At 32.8% G+C, this 20119-nt stretch overlaps 1 protein-coding gene across 4 annotated transcripts in view; it reads left to right on the top strand.

The window, feature by feature from the left end:
- Positions 1-19865, top strand: part of LOC140445391 (glutamine--fructose-6-phosphate aminotransferase [isomerizing] 2-like) — a 97068-nt gene extending 77203 nt beyond the window's left edge. For all 4 annotated transcript variants that reach the window (XM_072537378.1, XM_072537379.1, XM_072537380.1 and 1 more), the window contains 7 exons: positions 3982-4136; positions 4852-5067; positions 9023-9293; positions 9408-9604; positions 11655-11810; positions 11891-12043; positions 14402-19865. In XM_072537378.1, coding sequence (XP_072393479.1) covers positions 3982-4136; positions 4852-5067; positions 9023-9293; positions 9408-9604; positions 11655-11810; positions 11891-12043; positions 14402-14623 — 1370 coding nt within the window. In that variant the 3' untranslated portion in view covers positions 14624-19865. The remainder of the gene's footprint in view (positions 1-3981; positions 4137-4851; positions 5068-9022; positions 9294-9407; positions 9605-11654; positions 11811-11890; positions 12044-14401) is intronic.
- The last annotated feature ends 254 nt before the right edge of the window (positions 19866-20119 follow it).

Here is a 20119-nt window from a genome sequence, read left to right on the forward strand (position 1 = left end):
GTGCCCTTCCACTTACCAACTCATCCGACCGAAGCCGTTGTTGATCAGTAAGTGTGGGATTGCTCATACATTCCTACTGGAGTACCTTTACATGTAACAATTGTTAATTTATGATCGCTCATTATCCACATTCTTAAAACAGTTTATTGTCTTTTACTGTTATCTTTTCCGTTGCACTTTGAACACCGCCAATGAAAATGAAAATGTATTTAAAATAACTGTAAATTAAATTTGAAGTTGCATAATTTACTACGAAATAAAGATATGCACGAACAATAAAAATATTTTACTGCTAATTGTTAAATGTTTAGTATTTTTAATTTATTATTTACGACGAATAAAATTTATTGCTCACAAATTACAATAAATAAATTATTTTTATAGGGATTTTTTTATAAGGATTTCTGATATTAATTTTGCTAATATATATATATATATATATATATATATATATATATATATATATATATATATATATATATATATATATATATATATATATATATATATATATATATATATATATATATATATATATATATATATATATATATATATATATATATATATATATATATATATATATATATATATATATATCTACTTAAGTTTGTTTAGGATCGTAAAATAACCGAAAAAAAAAACAATGGGTGCACTGGCTAGGAAAAATATTCGCATTCGATATATTTGTACATTCTTCCGTCAAATAGTCCCCTTATAACAAAAGTGCATGTTTCCAGGAGAAAACGATGGTCAAGAATTGATAAACAATTTTTTTTAAACAAATTGTAAAATTTAATTTTTTGTCGTCCGTTACACGTTTTTTTAGGTTAGCTGTTTCATTCTGAGCAAAAAAGTTCCGTATTACCTGTTCTCTAACATGCATTGTTTTCGAGTTATAAACAAATTAAGATCCGAGAATGCGCAAAAATTACCATTTTCAATGCTCGAAAACTCAGTGAAAAATTAATATTTTTAAGTTTAGCTATCGTCAAATTAAAACTAAAACTCCATTTTACAAGATCTTGAAGAGTTTTTATCCATAACGTTATTGCAACCCATTGTTTTTTAATTGTAAATTTCGCGCCACGCCAAGTTCTGCGACCGCTATATACAGGGTGTCCCATATTTAATTGGACAATAGCTAATGGGCGATAGCTGACATCAAATTAAAGAGTTTGAGCTCAATTTGATTATGCAAAATGTTGCTAGTTTTCGATCTGCTATATATAGGGATATATTGATAGGAATATATTGAAAACTATTCAACCGATTTAAATGAAATTTGGTATCTTGCTATTATTTAGTGTGCTTAATATGAAAATGATATTAGTTTTACTATTGACACTAGGTGGCGCCACCTACTATAACATTGGTTCATTAATGTGGCCATAGTTTTTTTGTCCGCCCTGTATAAACATTCTAGGAAAAAAACATGAAATAACATTCAATTCTACACAAAAAAGGTATTCTTGTTTCAAATCAAAAAAGTACACCGTTTTCGAAATAAACGTATTTTGTTAATGATGCATTTCTCTATTTAATTTTTTGCAAAACAAGTATGCTTTGAACTTCATGGCAACGTCAAGACGTAACTACGAATTTATTTATTATTAGTTGTCAAAGTGCAGTGCGAGTCATTATTTGTCAAGTGCTATTAAGTTTTTTATAAACCACTTAAGATAAACGTAAAATGCCACGTCGTAGTGAATTTTCTAATGTAGAAATGCGCGATATGATCTGTTTGTATGTCCAGAAAAATTTTTGTTCTCTAAAGCAGCTTAACGCTATTTCGAACTTTATCCCAATAGAATGCAACGAAACCATAAAACTATTAGATCGTTGTTCGACAGATTAGGCGAAACAGGGTCATTTCATCCCAAAAACAGGAATGCTGGAAGACCGAGAGTAATTGATGCGGATATGGAGGATGAAATTGTTGTGCGTGTTGCAGAAGATAAAGAAACCAGTACAAGGCTTGTTTCTGCGGCCATTGGTATAAGCAAATCTGCGGTGTCAAGAATAATACGGACAGAAAATCTGTATCTGTATCGTTTTACTCCAGTATAGAATCTTTTACCACAGGATTTTCTATCAAGGGTCCGATTTAGTCAGTTTATGATAGGGCGGCATTTAGACGATCCAATGTTTTATAATAAAATTTTATTTACCGATGAAGCCACATTTACTAGAAGAGGTGTGTTTAACCGGCGCAATAGCCATACCTATGCGACAGAAAATCCTCATGCATTTCAAGAACATCATTTTCAACATGAGTTTTCCATAAATATCTGGTGTGGCATATTTGGGGATTGTATTGTAGGACCATTCGAATTACCAACTGGGTTTGACGGAGTAACGTATCTAAATTTTTTAAGAGAAGATTTACCAACTCTTTTAGAAGACATACCTCTAAATTTGAGAGGTAACTCTTGGTACATGCATGATGGTGCACCACCACATTATAGCCTAGAAGTTAGAAATTGTCTAGATGAAATTTATCCTTAAAGGTGGATTGGTAGAGGTAGTGTGTATACCCATGGAGACCAGGCAGTCTCGAACTAAATCATCTAGACTTTCACTTGTGGGACTACCTAAAGTCACTTATTTATAAAAAAAATAAATAACCGTCAAGAGTTATAGCAAAATATTGTAGAGGGAGTTAACGTAATTAGGGCCCAAAGAAACTCATTATTTAAAATAGGAAAACTTACACAAAAGATTTAGATTATGTAGTTTATCTAATGGTGAACACTTTTTTTTAATTTGTTACTGTGTAAAAGGTTTCATAAAAATAATTGTTTCAATCATAGGCAGTTTGCAAAAATTATCTACTACTAATACATTTAATATTCACTGGTATTTAAGACCTTTTGAATAATGTTTGAATTTACATAAGTTTTTGTAAATTTTGTTCATTTTATGCACGTTTCTAAAAAATTCGTTTATTTCGAACGGTGTACTTTTTTTATTTGAAACAAGAATACCTTTTTGTGTAGAATTTAATGTTATTTCATGTTTTTTTTCCTAGAATGTTTATAAAGGCGGACAAAAAAAAATTGGCCACATTAATGAACCTATGTTATAGTAGGTGGCGCCACCTACTGTCAATGGTAAAACTAATATCATTTTCATATCAAGCATACTAAATAATAGCAAGATACCAAATTTCACTTAAATCGGTTAAATAGTTTTCAATATATCCCTCAAAATAATATAAAAAATATTAATGAATCACCACGTAGAACGAAAATTAGCAACATTTTGCATAAGCAATTTGAGCTCAAACGCTTTATTTTGATGTTAACTATCACCCATTAGCTAATGGTCAATTGACTATGGGACACTCTGTATAGCTACATATATAAATGCAATAGTATACCTACTTGGCGGATGGCTTTTGTAGAAAAAATTTGTTCGATTGTGATGCCAATATGCAACGTTTAAAAGGTTACCGAAAGTTTTCCACAGGAACCTATTTATTTTAACAATGTTTATTATTAATTATAAAAATTGTCTTTTTTCGCTTCGAAACCACTTTTTTATAATCTGGGTTATTTTAAGACGAAAGTTATGCTTGTGATTTTTTCGTAAAATGCGATATCAATCTTATAATTATTATTATGTTGCTATAATGTACGTTTCAATAAATACCAATAAAAAAAATTCATTATATCCCTAAACCCTTGACAAAATATGTACTCAGCTAGGATAAAATATAAATAAGTTCATCCATAAATAATTGACAATTCTTACATTGCAGGCAAATTAATAAGAGTTTTTAAATTTTATTATTTATTAAATACTTTTTATTTCGATGTCAATTGTACCTAGATTATTCTGCAAACAAAAATATGTACACATTGTAACAATTTACACCAAATCCTTGTTTAAATTCTAAGATATGCTTACAAATGGAGGGTATCAGCTGTTATACATTTTCTACTGGAATTATAAACGTTTTGTTGACTTGATTTTTAGAACACAGACCTCATGGAAGAGGAGAATACCCTACATTACCAAGAACAGGGTCAACATCTGAATTCGAACCTCTTGAAGACAAACAAGTCGAATATTTCTTTGCATCAGATGCTTCCGCAATTATTGAGCATACCAACAGGGTGATTTATTTTGAAGTAAGTGTACAAAACTATCACAATAATTTTTTTTACGAGGATTACCTTTTAAAGTTTTTACAAAAAGTAAAAAGGGAAAGGGCAAGTTTAGAAAAACGAAGTATTTTACATTTTCTATACATTTTTGCATATAGTCAAACCCAGTCTGGAAACATTTTCTCCACTCTGAAGCTAATATCATTTTCACATTGAAATTGAAGAAATTGTATTTTTCTTTCCATTTTTCTGGCCTTAATTAAAAGGTTTTCTTGTTGATCTGGATTATGATTTACAGGAAACAAGACTCCATTTTTATGTTATGAAATACTGCTGTTGCTACTATTACATTTATAGTTACTTTCAAATTTAATCTTAAGTAGAGAGTAGTGAATCGATGTAAAGACCCGCTATTTTATGACGCTACTCGTGACGACGCCATCTTGTGGCGCTAGTTCCGTGACGCTCGCCTCAGCATTTCACTATAAAGAAAAAGTAAAATACAACGCCAGTATAGAAGCTTCTCTTCAAAAATTGATTTCACGCGCGTAATTGACATTCAAAATCGCCGGTCGCGTCAAGTGTTGTTTCTGAGAGAACGGTTCACGGTGTTATTTTGCTATTAAACATTTTTGTTCAAAATTATCTCACTTACATTTCTTCAGTTATATTTTGTCTTTTTGTCCCTAAACTCATCTTATTACAGTGCTAAAATCTAATCATGTTCAAATATATTTAGGATGACGACGTGGCAGCTGTTAAAAATGGTTCCCTTAGCATCCACAGAATCCGAAGAGCCGGCGATGACCCACAAAAACGAGAAATTACCACTTTAAAGATGGAGTTGCAACAGATAATGAAAGGAAATTATGATTTCTTTATGCAGAAAGAAATTTTTGAACAACCCGAATCTGTCATCAATACTATGAGAGGACGTGTTAACTTTGAAAATGGGGTAAGTTTCTAAAAAATAAAATATAGTGTAAATAAAAAATGACTCGTTCACGATCAAAATTAACTTTATCGGTATGAAAGCACTCACTTGCTATAATGTGTTATTAGCAAGTGTTGAGTCCTGTTTCACGTCTTTACAAGACCATTAACTTCTTTAATAGTTTTTATAAGCTTTCCAAAGCAACTTGATTACATTAGTGCATATATTTTAGATTACAGAACTCAAACAAAAATTCAGAAAAATCATAATATGCACATATATTATATGTTCTTCATCATTAACTTAACTGTGCATATTCATCTAATTGTCCTAGATTATTATTTTTCTACGTCTCTCTCTCTCTCTCTCTCTCTCTCTCTCCTATTCCTTAAAACTTAATTTGCAAAGCAGATATATATTTTGAATAGCCTTAAGCTTCTAGCTAAAATAGAGATAATAATAGATCTAGTTAGATTACCAATAAAGTCTATCTAAGGATGTGACAGTTTTAAAGGCGGAAATAACGGCAAACCATCACTGCGTGAAAGAAATAGAAAGGCAGGAAAGAACTTTCCGTTCAGTTGCCATCTTCACAGATAGTCAGGCAGCGCTTAAGTCACTCAATTCTGTAAAGGTCAATTCTAAGCTAGTATGGGATTGTGTGTGTGCCCTAAATAAACTAGGAGACCGTAGCAAGGTTACGGCAGCCTGGGTATCGGGGCACGAGGGTCATAAGAATAATGGAAAAGTAAATGAAATGGCCAAACAAGGCTCATCAATGTCATTCATTGGATCGGAACCGTTCTGCGGCGTTGCAAAGACAGTAACAAGAAGGGCTACAAGTGGGAAGCTCACAAATATCTGGAATGGTGGAGGAATTCACCAGGACAAAGACAGGCTCATTACAGAACATTCGACAAAATTAACGGCAGACCTAATAAGCAAAGACATGAAAATAGTCAAAGCCATAGTAGGTCTTCTACTAGTTCACTGTAAGCTGAATAGGCACTTGAAGCTGATGGGATTATCAGATGATGACCTGTGCAGATTCTGTCACCTTGAAGAAGAAACAACAGAGCACATTCTATGTCAGTGTGACAGTCTGGCAAATGTGAGGTTCTTTGCATTAGGAGAAGGAAATACACTGGCAAATAGCTACATGGAAGGTAGAGTCTCGAAGCTATTAGACTTTTTAAAAATAGTCAGGCTAGAAAAATGATATCTAGGACTAGAGGACCACGATAGATCTGAAAAGGCCGCAGTGGAATAGGCCAAAAGGCACCTCTCTGAATCTATCTATCTATATATCTAGATCAGCGGTTCTCAACCACCGTGTCGCGACACACTGGTGTGCCGGAAGAACCTATCAGGTGTGTCGCGAGATTTACGAATACGACATTTTTTTATATTTTTTTACTTGTTATAATATACTAATCATGCATTCAACAATTTTTTTTAACTATTAGGTATATACCACGTTATACCAATCAATAAAGTGCCAATCCGTAATTGTTTCCTCTCTGTTTTTAAAATTTAACCGACATAACTTGCGTTATGAATAGTTCTTTATGTTCAGCAAGAAACAGTCAAAATACATAAAAACTTATGTAGCTATTTTACATTGTCAAAGAACTAAACAGTATTTCATATGTTTTAAACTCCTAAACGTTGGTATGGATAAGGACATACGTTGATATGGATAAGGACATATGTTGTTTTCGAACTCTCCGAAAAACATACTGACCTACCATACAGTATTTTAAACAGTAACTTGCGTTGTTTTTACGCGAAATGGTTGATTTCAATATTGAACTCATCATGGCGTCGAAAAGTCATTTCACCCCAAATATGGACTTATGTTGTTTTCGAAATGACCGATTCAATTACTATATACCCCGTACGCAGTTTCTTGCTACTGACCAAATTAAACGCGGATGTGAAAATGTAATGTAAAATAATTTTATTTTAATTACGAAAGCCAAAGTTCTTCTGAAGTAGAAGAAAATAAGGACGAATGCACTAGTGCCAAAAAAAAATAAAACGGATAAAGAAAGTTTAAATATTGCCTCTGCTTCGCAATTTAGCAAGAAAATTATAAAACCAGGATCAGCAAAAGGACACAAGCGCCAGTACAAAGAAGAGTATTTAAGTTATGGATTTACTTGGACAGGTGACAAAGATAAACCTAATCCGCGGTGTTTGATATGTGGTAAGAATATTTCAAACGAATCGATGGTTCCCAACAAGATGAAAAGACATTTGGAACAAAATCATCAAAGCGTTTCCCAAAAACCGCGCGAGTATTTTCAACGTCTACGTTGTTCCATTCAATCATCCTCAGTTATAATGGAAAAACGAATAAAACTCCCAGATAAGGCACTTTTGCATCATATAAAGTTTCTGAATTGATTGCCAAAAAACAGAAAGCCCATACTATTGGTGAAGAGCTTATTTTACCGGCATGTAAAGAATTAGTTGCTACAATGTTAGGCCCGGAAGCTGTTGAACAAATATCAAAGGTACCTTAATCTTATGACACAGTCCATCGACGTATATTAGATATGTCAATCGATATTCAAAGTAATGTTAGGGAGGTATTGGCAAATACACAATTTGCTTTACAACTGGACGAAGGCACGGACACTTCGGGAAAGATCCAATTGATATCTTTCGTAAGATTTGTGTACGGACCGGAAATTATTGAACAGTTCCTATTCTGTCGTGAATTGGTAACAACAACCACTGGAGCTGATATATTTTCTACTGTTGACACCTTCTTTCAGGATCACGGACTTAAGTGGATGGATTGTATTGCGATATGTACAGATGGTGCCGCTGCAGTGACGGGAAATGTCAAAGGATTTTTAAGTTTCACACTAAAGAAATACCAGTTGATAATAACTACTCATTGCTTTTTACATCGAAAAGCTCTGGTAGTAAAAACTACTGATGGAAGCCAACTGGGTGAAGTTATTCATACTGTTGTTTCTATGATCAATTTTATCAAAACTCGTCCGGTGAAATCAAGGGTGTTTGAGACATTTTGTAAAGACATGGACGCAGATCATAAAGTCTTGTTATTTCATAGTAAAATTCGTTGGCTTTCGAAACGAAAAATACTAAACAGAGTTTTAGAACTTAAAGACGAACTACTCGAATTTTTTAAAACAGAAGATGGCCAAAGTGGTTTTTGTAAAAATCTTAAAAACCTTCTTTGGTGTGCTAGGTTGGCTTACCTTTCTGACATTTTTAATAAGCTAAATTCATTGAATGCAACTATGCAAGGACGAAACGAAACCATAATATCATCAACTGATAAAATAAGTGCGTTCTCCAAAAAACTTACATTCTGGAACTCGGTTATAAAAAAAAAGATTTGACTGCTTTTCCCGAAACCTCTATAACTTTAATTAATTTGAAATCTGAAGAACAGACTCTACTAAAGGAGAGCACGAAAGAGCACTTATGTAAGTTGCAAGAAGGGATAACTAAATACTTTCCCCCTGTCTTGAGTGCTAACTGTGAATGGTTGATTGCATTTGACGAGAACAACGTAAGCAAGGCAGAATTAACCTGTTCTGAAAAGGAACAACTTATTGAAGTGTATTCTGACACAGTTTTAAAATCAAAATTTAGAGAAGTAGCTCCGGATGTTGTTTGGATTTCAGTTAAGAATGAATACCCAGAATTAGCAAAGAAAGCAGTATCTCTTTTACTACTAATGTTTTAGGTTCGTTAGATTCGGATGTAAACATATCATGCTGATCGTGTAAGTCTTGAATTCAGTGAGAGGGAAAATTCAAATATTATAATTATTATTGTTTATTGCACAAACTATTGTAGAAATAACAAGTTCCTATAGTTGTCTTTACATAAGAATGATTTTATTCTGAGAAACATTACGCGAGCTGTTCCAATTGTACAATTAATCTCGTTATTAATGCATTTGAACCATCTAACTGAAATATTTTTTTAGACTGTAACTCTTGGTGGAATCAAAGACTACATTCCAGAAGTAAAAAGATGTAGAAGACTGATGTTGATCGGTTGCGGAACCAGTTACCACAGTGCCATCGCCACAAGGCAGTTGCTGGAAGAACTGACTGAATTACCCGTTATGGTGGAATTGGCGAGTGACTTTTTAGATCGTACTACACCTGTGTTCAGAGATGATGTTTGCTTCTTTATTTCACAATCTGGTGAAACGGCAGATACACTCATGGCCTTGAGATATTGTAAACAAAGAGGTATGCAGCTCCTTTTGATGAACTCAATTCAAACTTTTTTAATTATGTGATTTTTATTGAAATGTTTACTTTACACTTAAAAAACAGCAAAACTGATTTAATTTATTGTTGCAGGTGCCTTAATTGTCGGTATTACCAACACTGTCGGTAGTTCCATATGTAGAGAATCCCACTGCGGTGTCCACATTAATGCGGGTCCTGAAATTGGTGTTGCTTCCACCAAAGCATACACAAGTCAGTTTATTTCATTGGTTATGTTCGCGCTAGTCATGAGCGAAGATAGATTGTCTCTTAGACAGAGAAGAGTAGAGGTAAGTGTTGCGGTATTAATAGAAGTTAATTAAAAATTAAAAGGGAAAGTCCCAGTGGTTGACTGTATACCATAGTCTTACAATGAAGTAAAAACTTTTGATTTATAATGGTATATATTTATTATAAAAATTTAAAAATTATACAAAGCATTAAAAATTGTTTCAAAACGTATTCGGTTCTGCCGAACTATCATCAGTGAAACATCTTAAAAGTAGGTAAAGCTACCAACATATCTAGGCATAATAACCTTTAGATTAAATAATAAACATATTAAATTTTTAAAATGTGGTAAAGTAAAGTTCGTGTAACCTTCTGGCTAAGGTCTTAAAATGTGGTGACAGTAGGTGGATGTTATAAGATTTCACTTTAAGGGAACATACATATTATCGCCAAGTGCTCGGTCAGAGTGACCAATGAGCACTCTTGGCGTGCATCGCCCCGCCTTCCTTCCTTTTCCCATTTTCTCATTGGTCTTTTGGTTTGGAATCTTGTAAAATATTATGTATAAATATTAGTTGATTTCCAAACCAAAGGACAGTCTACCTCGGTCTCTCCTAGAGCCCTAAACTCTAGGGAGCCGACTAACGGGGCTCTGCTCCACCTACATCAGACTCTGAGGCTTTGAGTTTTATTTTATCCTTCAAAAAGAAACAATTCAACGTCCCAACTAGGATAAGGGATAAGTGCCTGGGGTGTTTCGCACATCGAATTCACGAAGCCCCCTAAGCAGAGCGTACAGCAGAGTGGATAGTTTCATAGGTCCACTCTTGCTACGACGACAATATCCCTAAAAAAGACAAAAATCAATACAATATACGTCAGTAGCGCTTGTTTCCCCCTCTACTTCTAACGACGACTTCACATCGACGAGACATACTCGAAATAAGGTTTGTTATTTGGTCTTGATCAATATCATTCCAAATCTCGAGAGCTACTGTTTCTACCTCTTGTAAGGTCTTAAGTTGCATATCATTTGTCCTATTTTGTGATTAACCCGCGATCAGTACCACCGTTAGAAATTATCTTAACATTTTTACTTTTCTTTTGCACATCGTATATTCCACTCCGGTCAGCTCCGCTAAACGTTTTGCCTAGTCACCCCCACCATTAATTTAGATTGAAATTAACGAATATTGGTACAGACCGCTACAAAAGTCGACGGTGTCGAGGTATTAGTAAAATATCTCACACGGTACCAATTACATAGGTACGAATTTTAAAATAATGTTATATTCTATTTAAAATATTGTTTTTGAACTAGACTAGATTTAGACTTTGTCTTTGTTTTTGAAGGAGTACTCGTATGAGAGGAAACAGCAACGTTTACTGACACGGTTTGTGTACAATTATCGAAACAAATTTGAAAAAACAGACCTCAAAATATTGTTGGTAACACAGTTGCCAGGTATAAAAGGTGTTGTCAAGAAAGCCAAAATAGTATTGGATTGTTGGAAACTTTTTTCTTCAATGAAATAATTCAGTATTTTACAGTTTACACCAATATGAAACTTACTAGAAACGTGAAACATTACGGTCCTATAAATTATGACGAAGTGTGTGCATTTGTTGGGCTTTTGTATCTTGCTGGTGGAAAGAGGGCCCAATATTTAAATACTTAAGAACTTTTTATGGAACGGAACAGCCTCAAAGTACTTTTCTGCCACGTCAAAACGCAGTTTTCATTCCCTGGTACAAGCTATTAGGTTTGATGAAAATGTTGTAACAATTTATATTTTTTGCTCAATAAGCTCATAAGATAACGCTCAAAAATTGGACCAAAGCAACACACAAAACAACTAAAATGCCACTCAAAAATAGTATAAAATATGACAGCTTTAAGAAACAACCGTTTCCATTATCACCTGATAGTAAGTCTCACTTGGCTCAGCGCGATGGAATCCCAGATCATCCACCTTACCGCAACTTCTGCTCTTGACTAAACAATCAGCTGGTAAACAAAAGTGAAGTCTATAACCTGTCTCTCAAAAGTTCACAACTCTACTACTAACAGGGTAAATGTAAACTCTAAAATAAAGTAATCTGTTTCAGATAATTGATGGTTTAAGAAATCTACAGAGTCAAATCCGCGAAGTACTTAAACTGGACGACAAAGTTAAAAGTCTCGCTGAAGACTTGTACAAAAAGAAATCTCTGCTTATTATGGGCCGTGGATTTAACTTCGCTACCTGTCTAGAGGGAGCTTTGGTAAATATATTGTTTTTAAAAATAGACTAACTATCTGAAAGATCTTTGTGAGGGAATTACATCAAATGTTTTTATTTTAGAAAGTAAAAGAATTAACTTATATGCACAGTGAGGGCATTATGGCTGGAGAATTGAAACATGGACCTCTGGCTCTTGTCGATGAAACTATGCCGGTAATGATGATCATGATGAGAGATCATGTTTATACTAAATGCATGAATGCTCTGCAACAGGTAAGAACAAATTACACTTTAGATATATGTAAAATAAATTATTTTGTGGAAAACTCTTTTCTCCACAAAAGTTTTCCTCTTGCTTATCACGCATTTAGTCCCGAATCTAAATAATAAAACACTAATTTTTGCCTACTAATTTATCTACAAATATAGTCTCCTTTTAAAATGATATACTGATTCCAGCTCATTTCCATAACAATGCGATGTCTTTTTTGTAGAACGATTTGTGCTTGGCTTTAAAATATGTTTCAGTATTAGCAATAATCTTCCCATTTAATGCCTCTTTCATTGGAGTATCTTTTTGTGGTTTGAAAACAGCCAGTAATCATTGGTGAGCATATCTGAAGAATAGCGTGGATGCGGAACCATTCGAAGTTTTTTTCATGCTCTTTTGTCGTCATTTTTTTTTTTTTTTTTTCATTTATGACCGTTTTATTTGTAGCTTTTTTATTTCTTAAACATAATAGTCTTATTCCAAGGTAATCGATATTTCGTATCCCAAAATACGAAGTCAAAACCTAGCCATCTGATGTTTGCGTCTTTGGTTCCTTTTGACGGCTTTCACCTGTTCCTGTCTACTTAATTGACTACTGATTTAACGTGAGATTAAATGATATATCCATGTTGCGTTGGCAAATATCTTGAAATCGATGCAAAAACTTGAATTTAAGCGCTGAAGTAGTTACAAACAACTCGTTGAATCGACAGTTGTTTTTTTTATTGAGTGTGGTCAAAGGCGACACCCAATTTAAACATAACTTTTTTTATTGAAGAATTTTCATGCAAAATAATGATAAACCACCTTCTGCGATCTTCTACTCTTTTGCTGTCGAACGTAACTTTAATTTTCGATCGGTCAAAGCGATTTCGGGTGCTGTTTTATGTTTTCTGGGACAAGTGCCGAATTTGGGTGACTAGATCATTCAGCCCACGTGTCAAGTCAGCATACTATCTCTTAGCATTTGGTTAAGCTGTTCCACAGTTTCAATATTTTCAATTTCACCGTAAAGGAGAGATGACGATGCTAGGCCCCTTTTTGGTTTAACGTCAAATATGGCTTTATATGGACTCTCGCGTATTCCTTCGTGTTAATTTTAAGTGATAATAAAGAATCACTTACTTTCATATCTGTATAACTCCTTTATTCACAATAAATCATATAAACTTTTTCTTTGTAGGTTAATGGATAAAGGTGTTATATACACAAAAAAATATTTTTTCAAGAGATTTGTATCTTGAAATATTTCTGAAGCATATCACAGACAATACTTTAAACTCATTTAACTAATAGAGTTTTACCAATTTCAATCTAAAACATTATAGAAAAGTTCCAGATCAAAATGTATTTTATCAATTTACTCAGAATTAAAAAATGTGACATAACACCTTTATCCACTTATGTCTTTAATTATAAAATGTCCTTGAACGTCATATTTAGTGGTCCTCATGCCACTCTATAATACAGTATACTCCCTCTATAACGAACACGGTTATTACGAGGTTTCGCTTATAACGAGATACATTAGATGTCCCGTGAAATTTCTATTGAACTATAACCGTCTATAGCGAGGCAAATTTGGTTATAACGAGAGAAAATAAGATCCAAAAACGTGTTTTTTACGTTTTTAGTGCGGTCGTGGCCATAAATAAATACCTTTTCAAACAGCCCCTCAATAAACTTAACTGCAGCCCGCAATAAACTTCTTTACAATGAATAAATACAACTGTTTCACATCTTTAGAAAATATATGATAGAATGATACTAGACCATTTAAAGCAGTTAAAAATAACAGAGTTCTTAAAATTGCAGAAGCAATAGTTTATGTTATCCTTGAAAATACGATTTATACATTATGTAGTTGGAAAAAAATATAAGTACAGCTTTTTTGTTTTAACGTATATCATTGATAATAAAAGTAAACAACTCTTTTATGTTTTAATATATTTCATTGACAATAAAAGTAAATAACTTTTTTTAAAAAACGCCATTCAAACAATATTTATTAGCATCTTATATTGCTCCGAATGGCTTCACTATAGGAAGTTAATGGTTTAGAAAACTACAGATTCATATGTATGCACAGTATTATGATTGTCTGATATAACGAGATCGGCTTATAACGAGGTAATTAGTCTGTCATTTCAGTTCTCGTTATAGAGGGAGTCTACTGTATTTATATGTTAATATTTTGTGTAATAATTATTTTTTATTATAATAACCAGTATAAAATTTATTACTAGATATCACTTAGATCTGTGAGTTTATATGTGTAAATTGTCAGTGTAGGCAAGATATAAAAAATACGAAAAGTAAATAAACAAATTACGGTCTTGTCTAAATTTGATTTTTTACAGGTTACTGCTCGCGAAGGCAAACCAATTTTAATCTGCCAAGAAGGAGATAAAGAAACAATGGCCTACAGCCAAAAATACCTCGAAATTCCAAAAACAGTGGACTGCCTTCAAGGAATCCTAACCGTTATTCCAATGCAACTTCTTTCTTTCCACATCGCCGTACTTAAAGGATGCAACGTAGACTGTCCTCGTAATTTAGCCAAGAGTGTTACTGTTGAATAGTGTTTTTATATTATTTTTAAGATCAAATCATAATTCTGATGGGACCAGAATTTAAAGTATTGTACATTTAGGTTCGACATTTTTTACCTTTTTACAAAATTTTAGGCGTCAAACGCACTTGTTGATTTTTTTGTGTACAAATGCAGCGTTCTATAGATGAAATTCTATTTACAATAGTTTCAACTAATTTGAAAACTACGTTAATAATTATTAATACAGTTACCTTAACTAATCTAAAAATTATATTTGAACTTCGGATTTAAACATTACATTTTTGTAATAATGGTTCCCAAAATGAGATTAGTTATAAATGTTGAATGTTATATTTGTAAAAATTAGATCGGCAAAAACTTTAGCAACTGTGTTAAACATTTTTAAATTATCTTTATACAATCAATTATTGCTCCAACAAATTCATTTTAATTATGTGATAAAAACACTGATATTAATTTACACAGAATGTGTTGATGTTTTACTTGCTATTGTTTAAAATTTTTAATAAAATGAAGACCTTTAGCCAAACATCTTTTAAGGTTATAAATAACTTCAGTGGAAATTAAAACCTGTGTTTATTCACATAACCTATCAACCACTTTTTGTTCACTAAACTTTAGAATAATGAACTTTTTTATATATTTGCTGCCAATATAGTATAATTGTTAGGTAACATTGGCCTACTAAGGGGTTTAATGTAATTAAATTTATGTTGATATATTATCACAGAACTTAAATTTTTCTCTTTCATATACAGTACCGACATTTTTTTGTCTGATTTTTTAACGTCCAAGTCGTGGTATCGCCAAGGTTCAACAACAGAATACTGCTTGGGGGAACGGGAGGAAGAATCCTCTGAACATCTCTACGGATACTCAAAAAAACGCCCCATATTGGGCTCCACTTTGTAACGTCCATGTCTTGGTACCACCATGGTCGGTTATCAACATCATACTGCTTTATTATGTATAGAAAAATACTATTCTACAGATTTGTGTGCGCTGCATCTCTCTCTCTCTCTCTCTCTCTCTCTCTCTCTCTCTCTTCAGCCTTAAGTAATCCAACTTTTGACATAGGCCTCCCCCAAATCAATCCAGTGTTTTCTATTTTGCGCCACTTGCTTCCAGTTGTGTCCTCCGATCTTCTTAATGTCATCAGCCCATCTCATTAGTGGTCTGCCTCTGCTTCTCTTTCCTAACCATGGTCTCCATTGTTATATTTCATGGTTCCATCTTTTATCCTTCAGTCCGGCATTGTGTCCTGCGAAGCTCCATTTTAATTTGGCAGTATGTTCTCCTGCGTCTTTTACTTTGGTTTTGCTTATAATCCATTTGTTTGTTTTTTTGTCTATAAGTCTCACCCCGAGCATTGATCTTTCCATTGCTCTTTGTGTCTTTACTATATTATCCATATTAGACTTGGGAGTGTCCACGTCTGTGAACCATACGTGAGTATAGGGAGGATACACTGATCGTAAATTCTGGTTTTTAAATATTGTTCTATTTTAAGGCTTTTCAAGATCCAACTCGGTTTTCCAAATCCTGCCCACGCTAACCTTATTCTGGTAATTTCGGCAGTTTGATTTTCTTTGTTAACTTTCATTATCTGTCCCAGGTAGATGTATTCGCTTACTGTTTCTAAATTTATGTCGTCTAACGGTATTTCTTACTTTGAAATTTGTAGCGAATATTACAATGTCATCAGCGTATCTCAACTGACTCAGTTTTCTTCCATTAACATTTAATCCTTTATCTGTCCAGTTAATGTCTTTGAACACGTCTTCCAGTCCAAGTGTGAATAGCTTTGGTGAGATAACATCTCCCTGGCGAACTCCTCTGTTGATTGGTATAGCTTTGGTTTTCACATCTATTTGTATTTTTATTGTAGCTTTCTTGTAAATATTATGTATAAGCATTCTGTATCGGGAGTCTATCCTGCAGTTGTTCATAGCTCTCTCCATTGCCCAAAGTTCTATGGAGTCGAATGCGTTTTCATAATCAACGAAGCCAATGTATAAGTTCAAGTGATATTCACTGGCTTTCTCTATTAGCGTTCTGACTGTAAGAAGATGATCCGCTGTACTGTAACCTTTTCGGAATCCTGTCTGCTCTACCGGTTGATACCTATCGAGCTTCGACGTTAACATGTTAGTTATTACTCTCATAAACAGTTTGTACATTTGGGACAGCAGGGAGATTGGCCTATAGTTCTTCAGATCTTCCCTGTCTCCTTTTTTGAAGAGAAGTATTATCAAACTTTCTTTCCAATCATCTGGGACTTCTCCTCTGTGAAGACATTCGTTGAAAAAATTTTTCAATTCTTCGAAAATAATTTCACTCCCCTCCTTCAACATTTCTACAAGTATTCCACCTGGGCCCGGAGCCTTATTGTTCTTTAGTTGTGCGTGTGTTGTTTAGTTGAGTTGACGTTAATTATCTTTCTCTTAAGATCTTCCTTTGCAGTGTTATCTGGGTTTTTGTTTGAAGAATATAATCACGGTAAAATGTTTGAGTAACTTATAGGATTTAGTTCTTTTCTCTTATTTCTTTTCCATCTTTATCCTTCAATGAGATTATTATAGGCTTTCCTAAGTTTGATCTTAAGCATTTCAGGCCTCGGTTCTTTTCTATTATTTGTTTCTACCTTGTTTTCATTGTAGATCGTTAAATCTTCCTTTACTCCCTTATTTATTTATACTGTGTATCATTTTCTTCTAATACTGTTATCAAATATTCGTAGAACATTTCAACTACCTCTTCCTGATGTGTTGTTGTGGGAGCATACACTTGTATAACCTTGATCTTGGTTTTATTATCTAGGTCTATTATAATATAAGCTACTCTATCAGAAACGCTTTTATATGTAGAATGTGCGGTGTATATATATACAGCGCACATAGCGTATATATATATATATATATATATATATATATATATATATATATATATATATATATATATATATATTACTTCGAAGTAATGACGAAATAAAGCAAAGAACATCAATAGAAACAGACATACTAACATATATAGAACAAAAAAGACTAAAGTGGTATGGACATGTAAGAAGAGCTAGCGACAGCAGATGGATAAAAAGAATAACCGAATGGAGCCCCATAGGAAGGAGGAAAAGAGGACGACCCCGAAAATCCTGGAGGAACGAAGTAGACGACGCCATGAGTAAGAGAGGACTAAACGATGGAGAATGGAACAACAGAGAGAGATGGAAACGGTTGAGCGAGGGAAGGCAGTGAATACTGTAGAATCCCTAAATATATATATATATATATATATATATATATATATATATATATATATATATATATATATATATATATATACAGCGCACATAGCGTATTGTTTGCTATTTTTCAACTTATGAACTTTCCAAAATTTATTTAGTGTCTTAGACGCTAACTGTCATGATACCAACAAGATCACAGAAATTTTCCCTTTCATCAGCAGCTTAAAACATGTTCCTTTTAGCCAGACAGAAAAATGTTAGTGGTTTTAATTATGCTAATGAAAATAAATAATCTAACGATAATAATATATTATGTTTTATAGTTTATTCGACATAATCAAACAATTCATCATTTAGTATCTAGATTGTTATTGTTGGGTAACTAACTTTTATTACAAAGTTTATTGCCATAAACTGTAAATAAAAATTATAGAACACAGAAAATATAACATAAATACAGGCATTGTGATATGTTGTGAACTGCTTATCAATAAGGAAAACATTAGGACTAAAATGTCTTAACTTTTTAATGAGTCGCTGGATTCAATTCACGCCTTTTGTCATAAATTACAATATGAAAAAAGTACCAACATTCCTGGTTAGAACTCTAAGAAATGATACAAATCTTGTAACCCTCCAAGTTTAGTCCAATCTTTCTGATTGTTTCGGTTGTGTTGTTATTAATATTAGAGAATGACAAATTTAATCGCACTGGTTAGATATCTGACATGTATTTTCTATACTAGCATTTAAACAAGTAACCTAAAATCTTACATCGCTTTAATTTGCTAAATATTTAATTCGGCATTAACTTAATTGTCGTTCTGACTAAAACACAGGACGGTAAGAAATTAAAAACTAGTGAGCAGCAAAATACGTCAGTCGCCTCATCGTCTTTGCCAGTATCTGCTGCATTTGCAGGAACAAACAATTCTGGAACAGGGCATATAAACCCAAATAACAATATACCATTACACAACATCAGCCGGTCTGGTAGGGTGTTTTGTGAGCTTTTCAATATTAAAACATTCTTCATTTATTCAACAGTGACAAAAATGGCAATATCCTGTTCTAAACGTTTTTTAAGCTCATCTCTTATCTGCCTACAAAGAAACCAATATTAAGAGTTACGATTAACACAGCCGAATTTTAGGAATTATATTTTTATTTGGCCTATTTTCGTATGGCTGGGAATTGGTGGTTTCTCAAACGAAAACTCAATACTACCGAGTACCTTATCGATCTAAAAAGAGGAATAATAACTTTTGACAATAACAACTCTTTTTTCAGTACATAATACTTTTCTTACTCGAAAATGTCGTTAACTGAACGATAAAACTGGATTTAAAAGATAAGATGCGTATTTTCTTATTTGCTCCTTGAATTAACGTAGCATTTTGCCGATATAAAGTATGTTCTTTGTCTGTCACATGTGGAAAATAGCTAATCAATTCTTAAATATTTTCTATTCACTTCTTCGACTTCCAATGGTATATTGCAATACCATTGCAATATACCATTGGATATACCATATTACATATATGTATACAACACAAAAAAGTTATTACAGAGCACAATGTCATTGTCGACAAAAATCAGTCTTTATACTTAAAACATCTAAAATATGACAACGTGTAGTTGTCATTCCAGATAGTATTATTACAGATAAACATTAAAATAGATACTAAATGACTAAACCTTTTTGGATTTATTTTGGAAAAACTCTAGTAAATTTGATCTAATTATTTCAGATGATGATTTAAGTGCAAATCTTTTTTACTGTAAAAATGTTGATCAAAATATATAAACCGTATATAAAGGCTACTTATATAATATAAACTCTGCTTTTACATTATAAGAATTATAAAGGAAATATGGTACTTATTTACAAAAATTGTTATATTTTTTATTATGTTTTTTATTTATTATCTTCTATAAAAATGTGTTTGTAAATTGCGGGTACATTTGATACCCATGACTTTAATAAAATATTATATTCTTATAATGTTGCTTTATTTATTTTTGACCGGGCGGATCTGTTTTGAGGTGAATGTGAGAGGTGGCATTCGGAGTTTTGCAGAAAAAGTTGTGTGATAACTTCAGTAATAAATAACTGACTTTTTCTCTCTATCAAATAGGTAAGGAATATCAATAAAACAATTAAAATATTTTCAAGGGGAAACAAGCCTTTTTTTGTTCAATGTTTTTCATTGCACTTAGGACCTTCATATTTCGACTAAAAAATCTTTATAACATAAT

This window comes from Diabrotica undecimpunctata, chromosome 7 (genome assembly GCF_040954645.1).
Source record: "Diabrotica undecimpunctata isolate CICGRU chromosome 7, icDiaUnde3, whole genome shotgun sequence".
Classification (NCBI taxonomy): domain Eukaryota; kingdom Metazoa; phylum Arthropoda; class Insecta; order Coleoptera; family Chrysomelidae; genus Diabrotica; species Diabrotica undecimpunctata.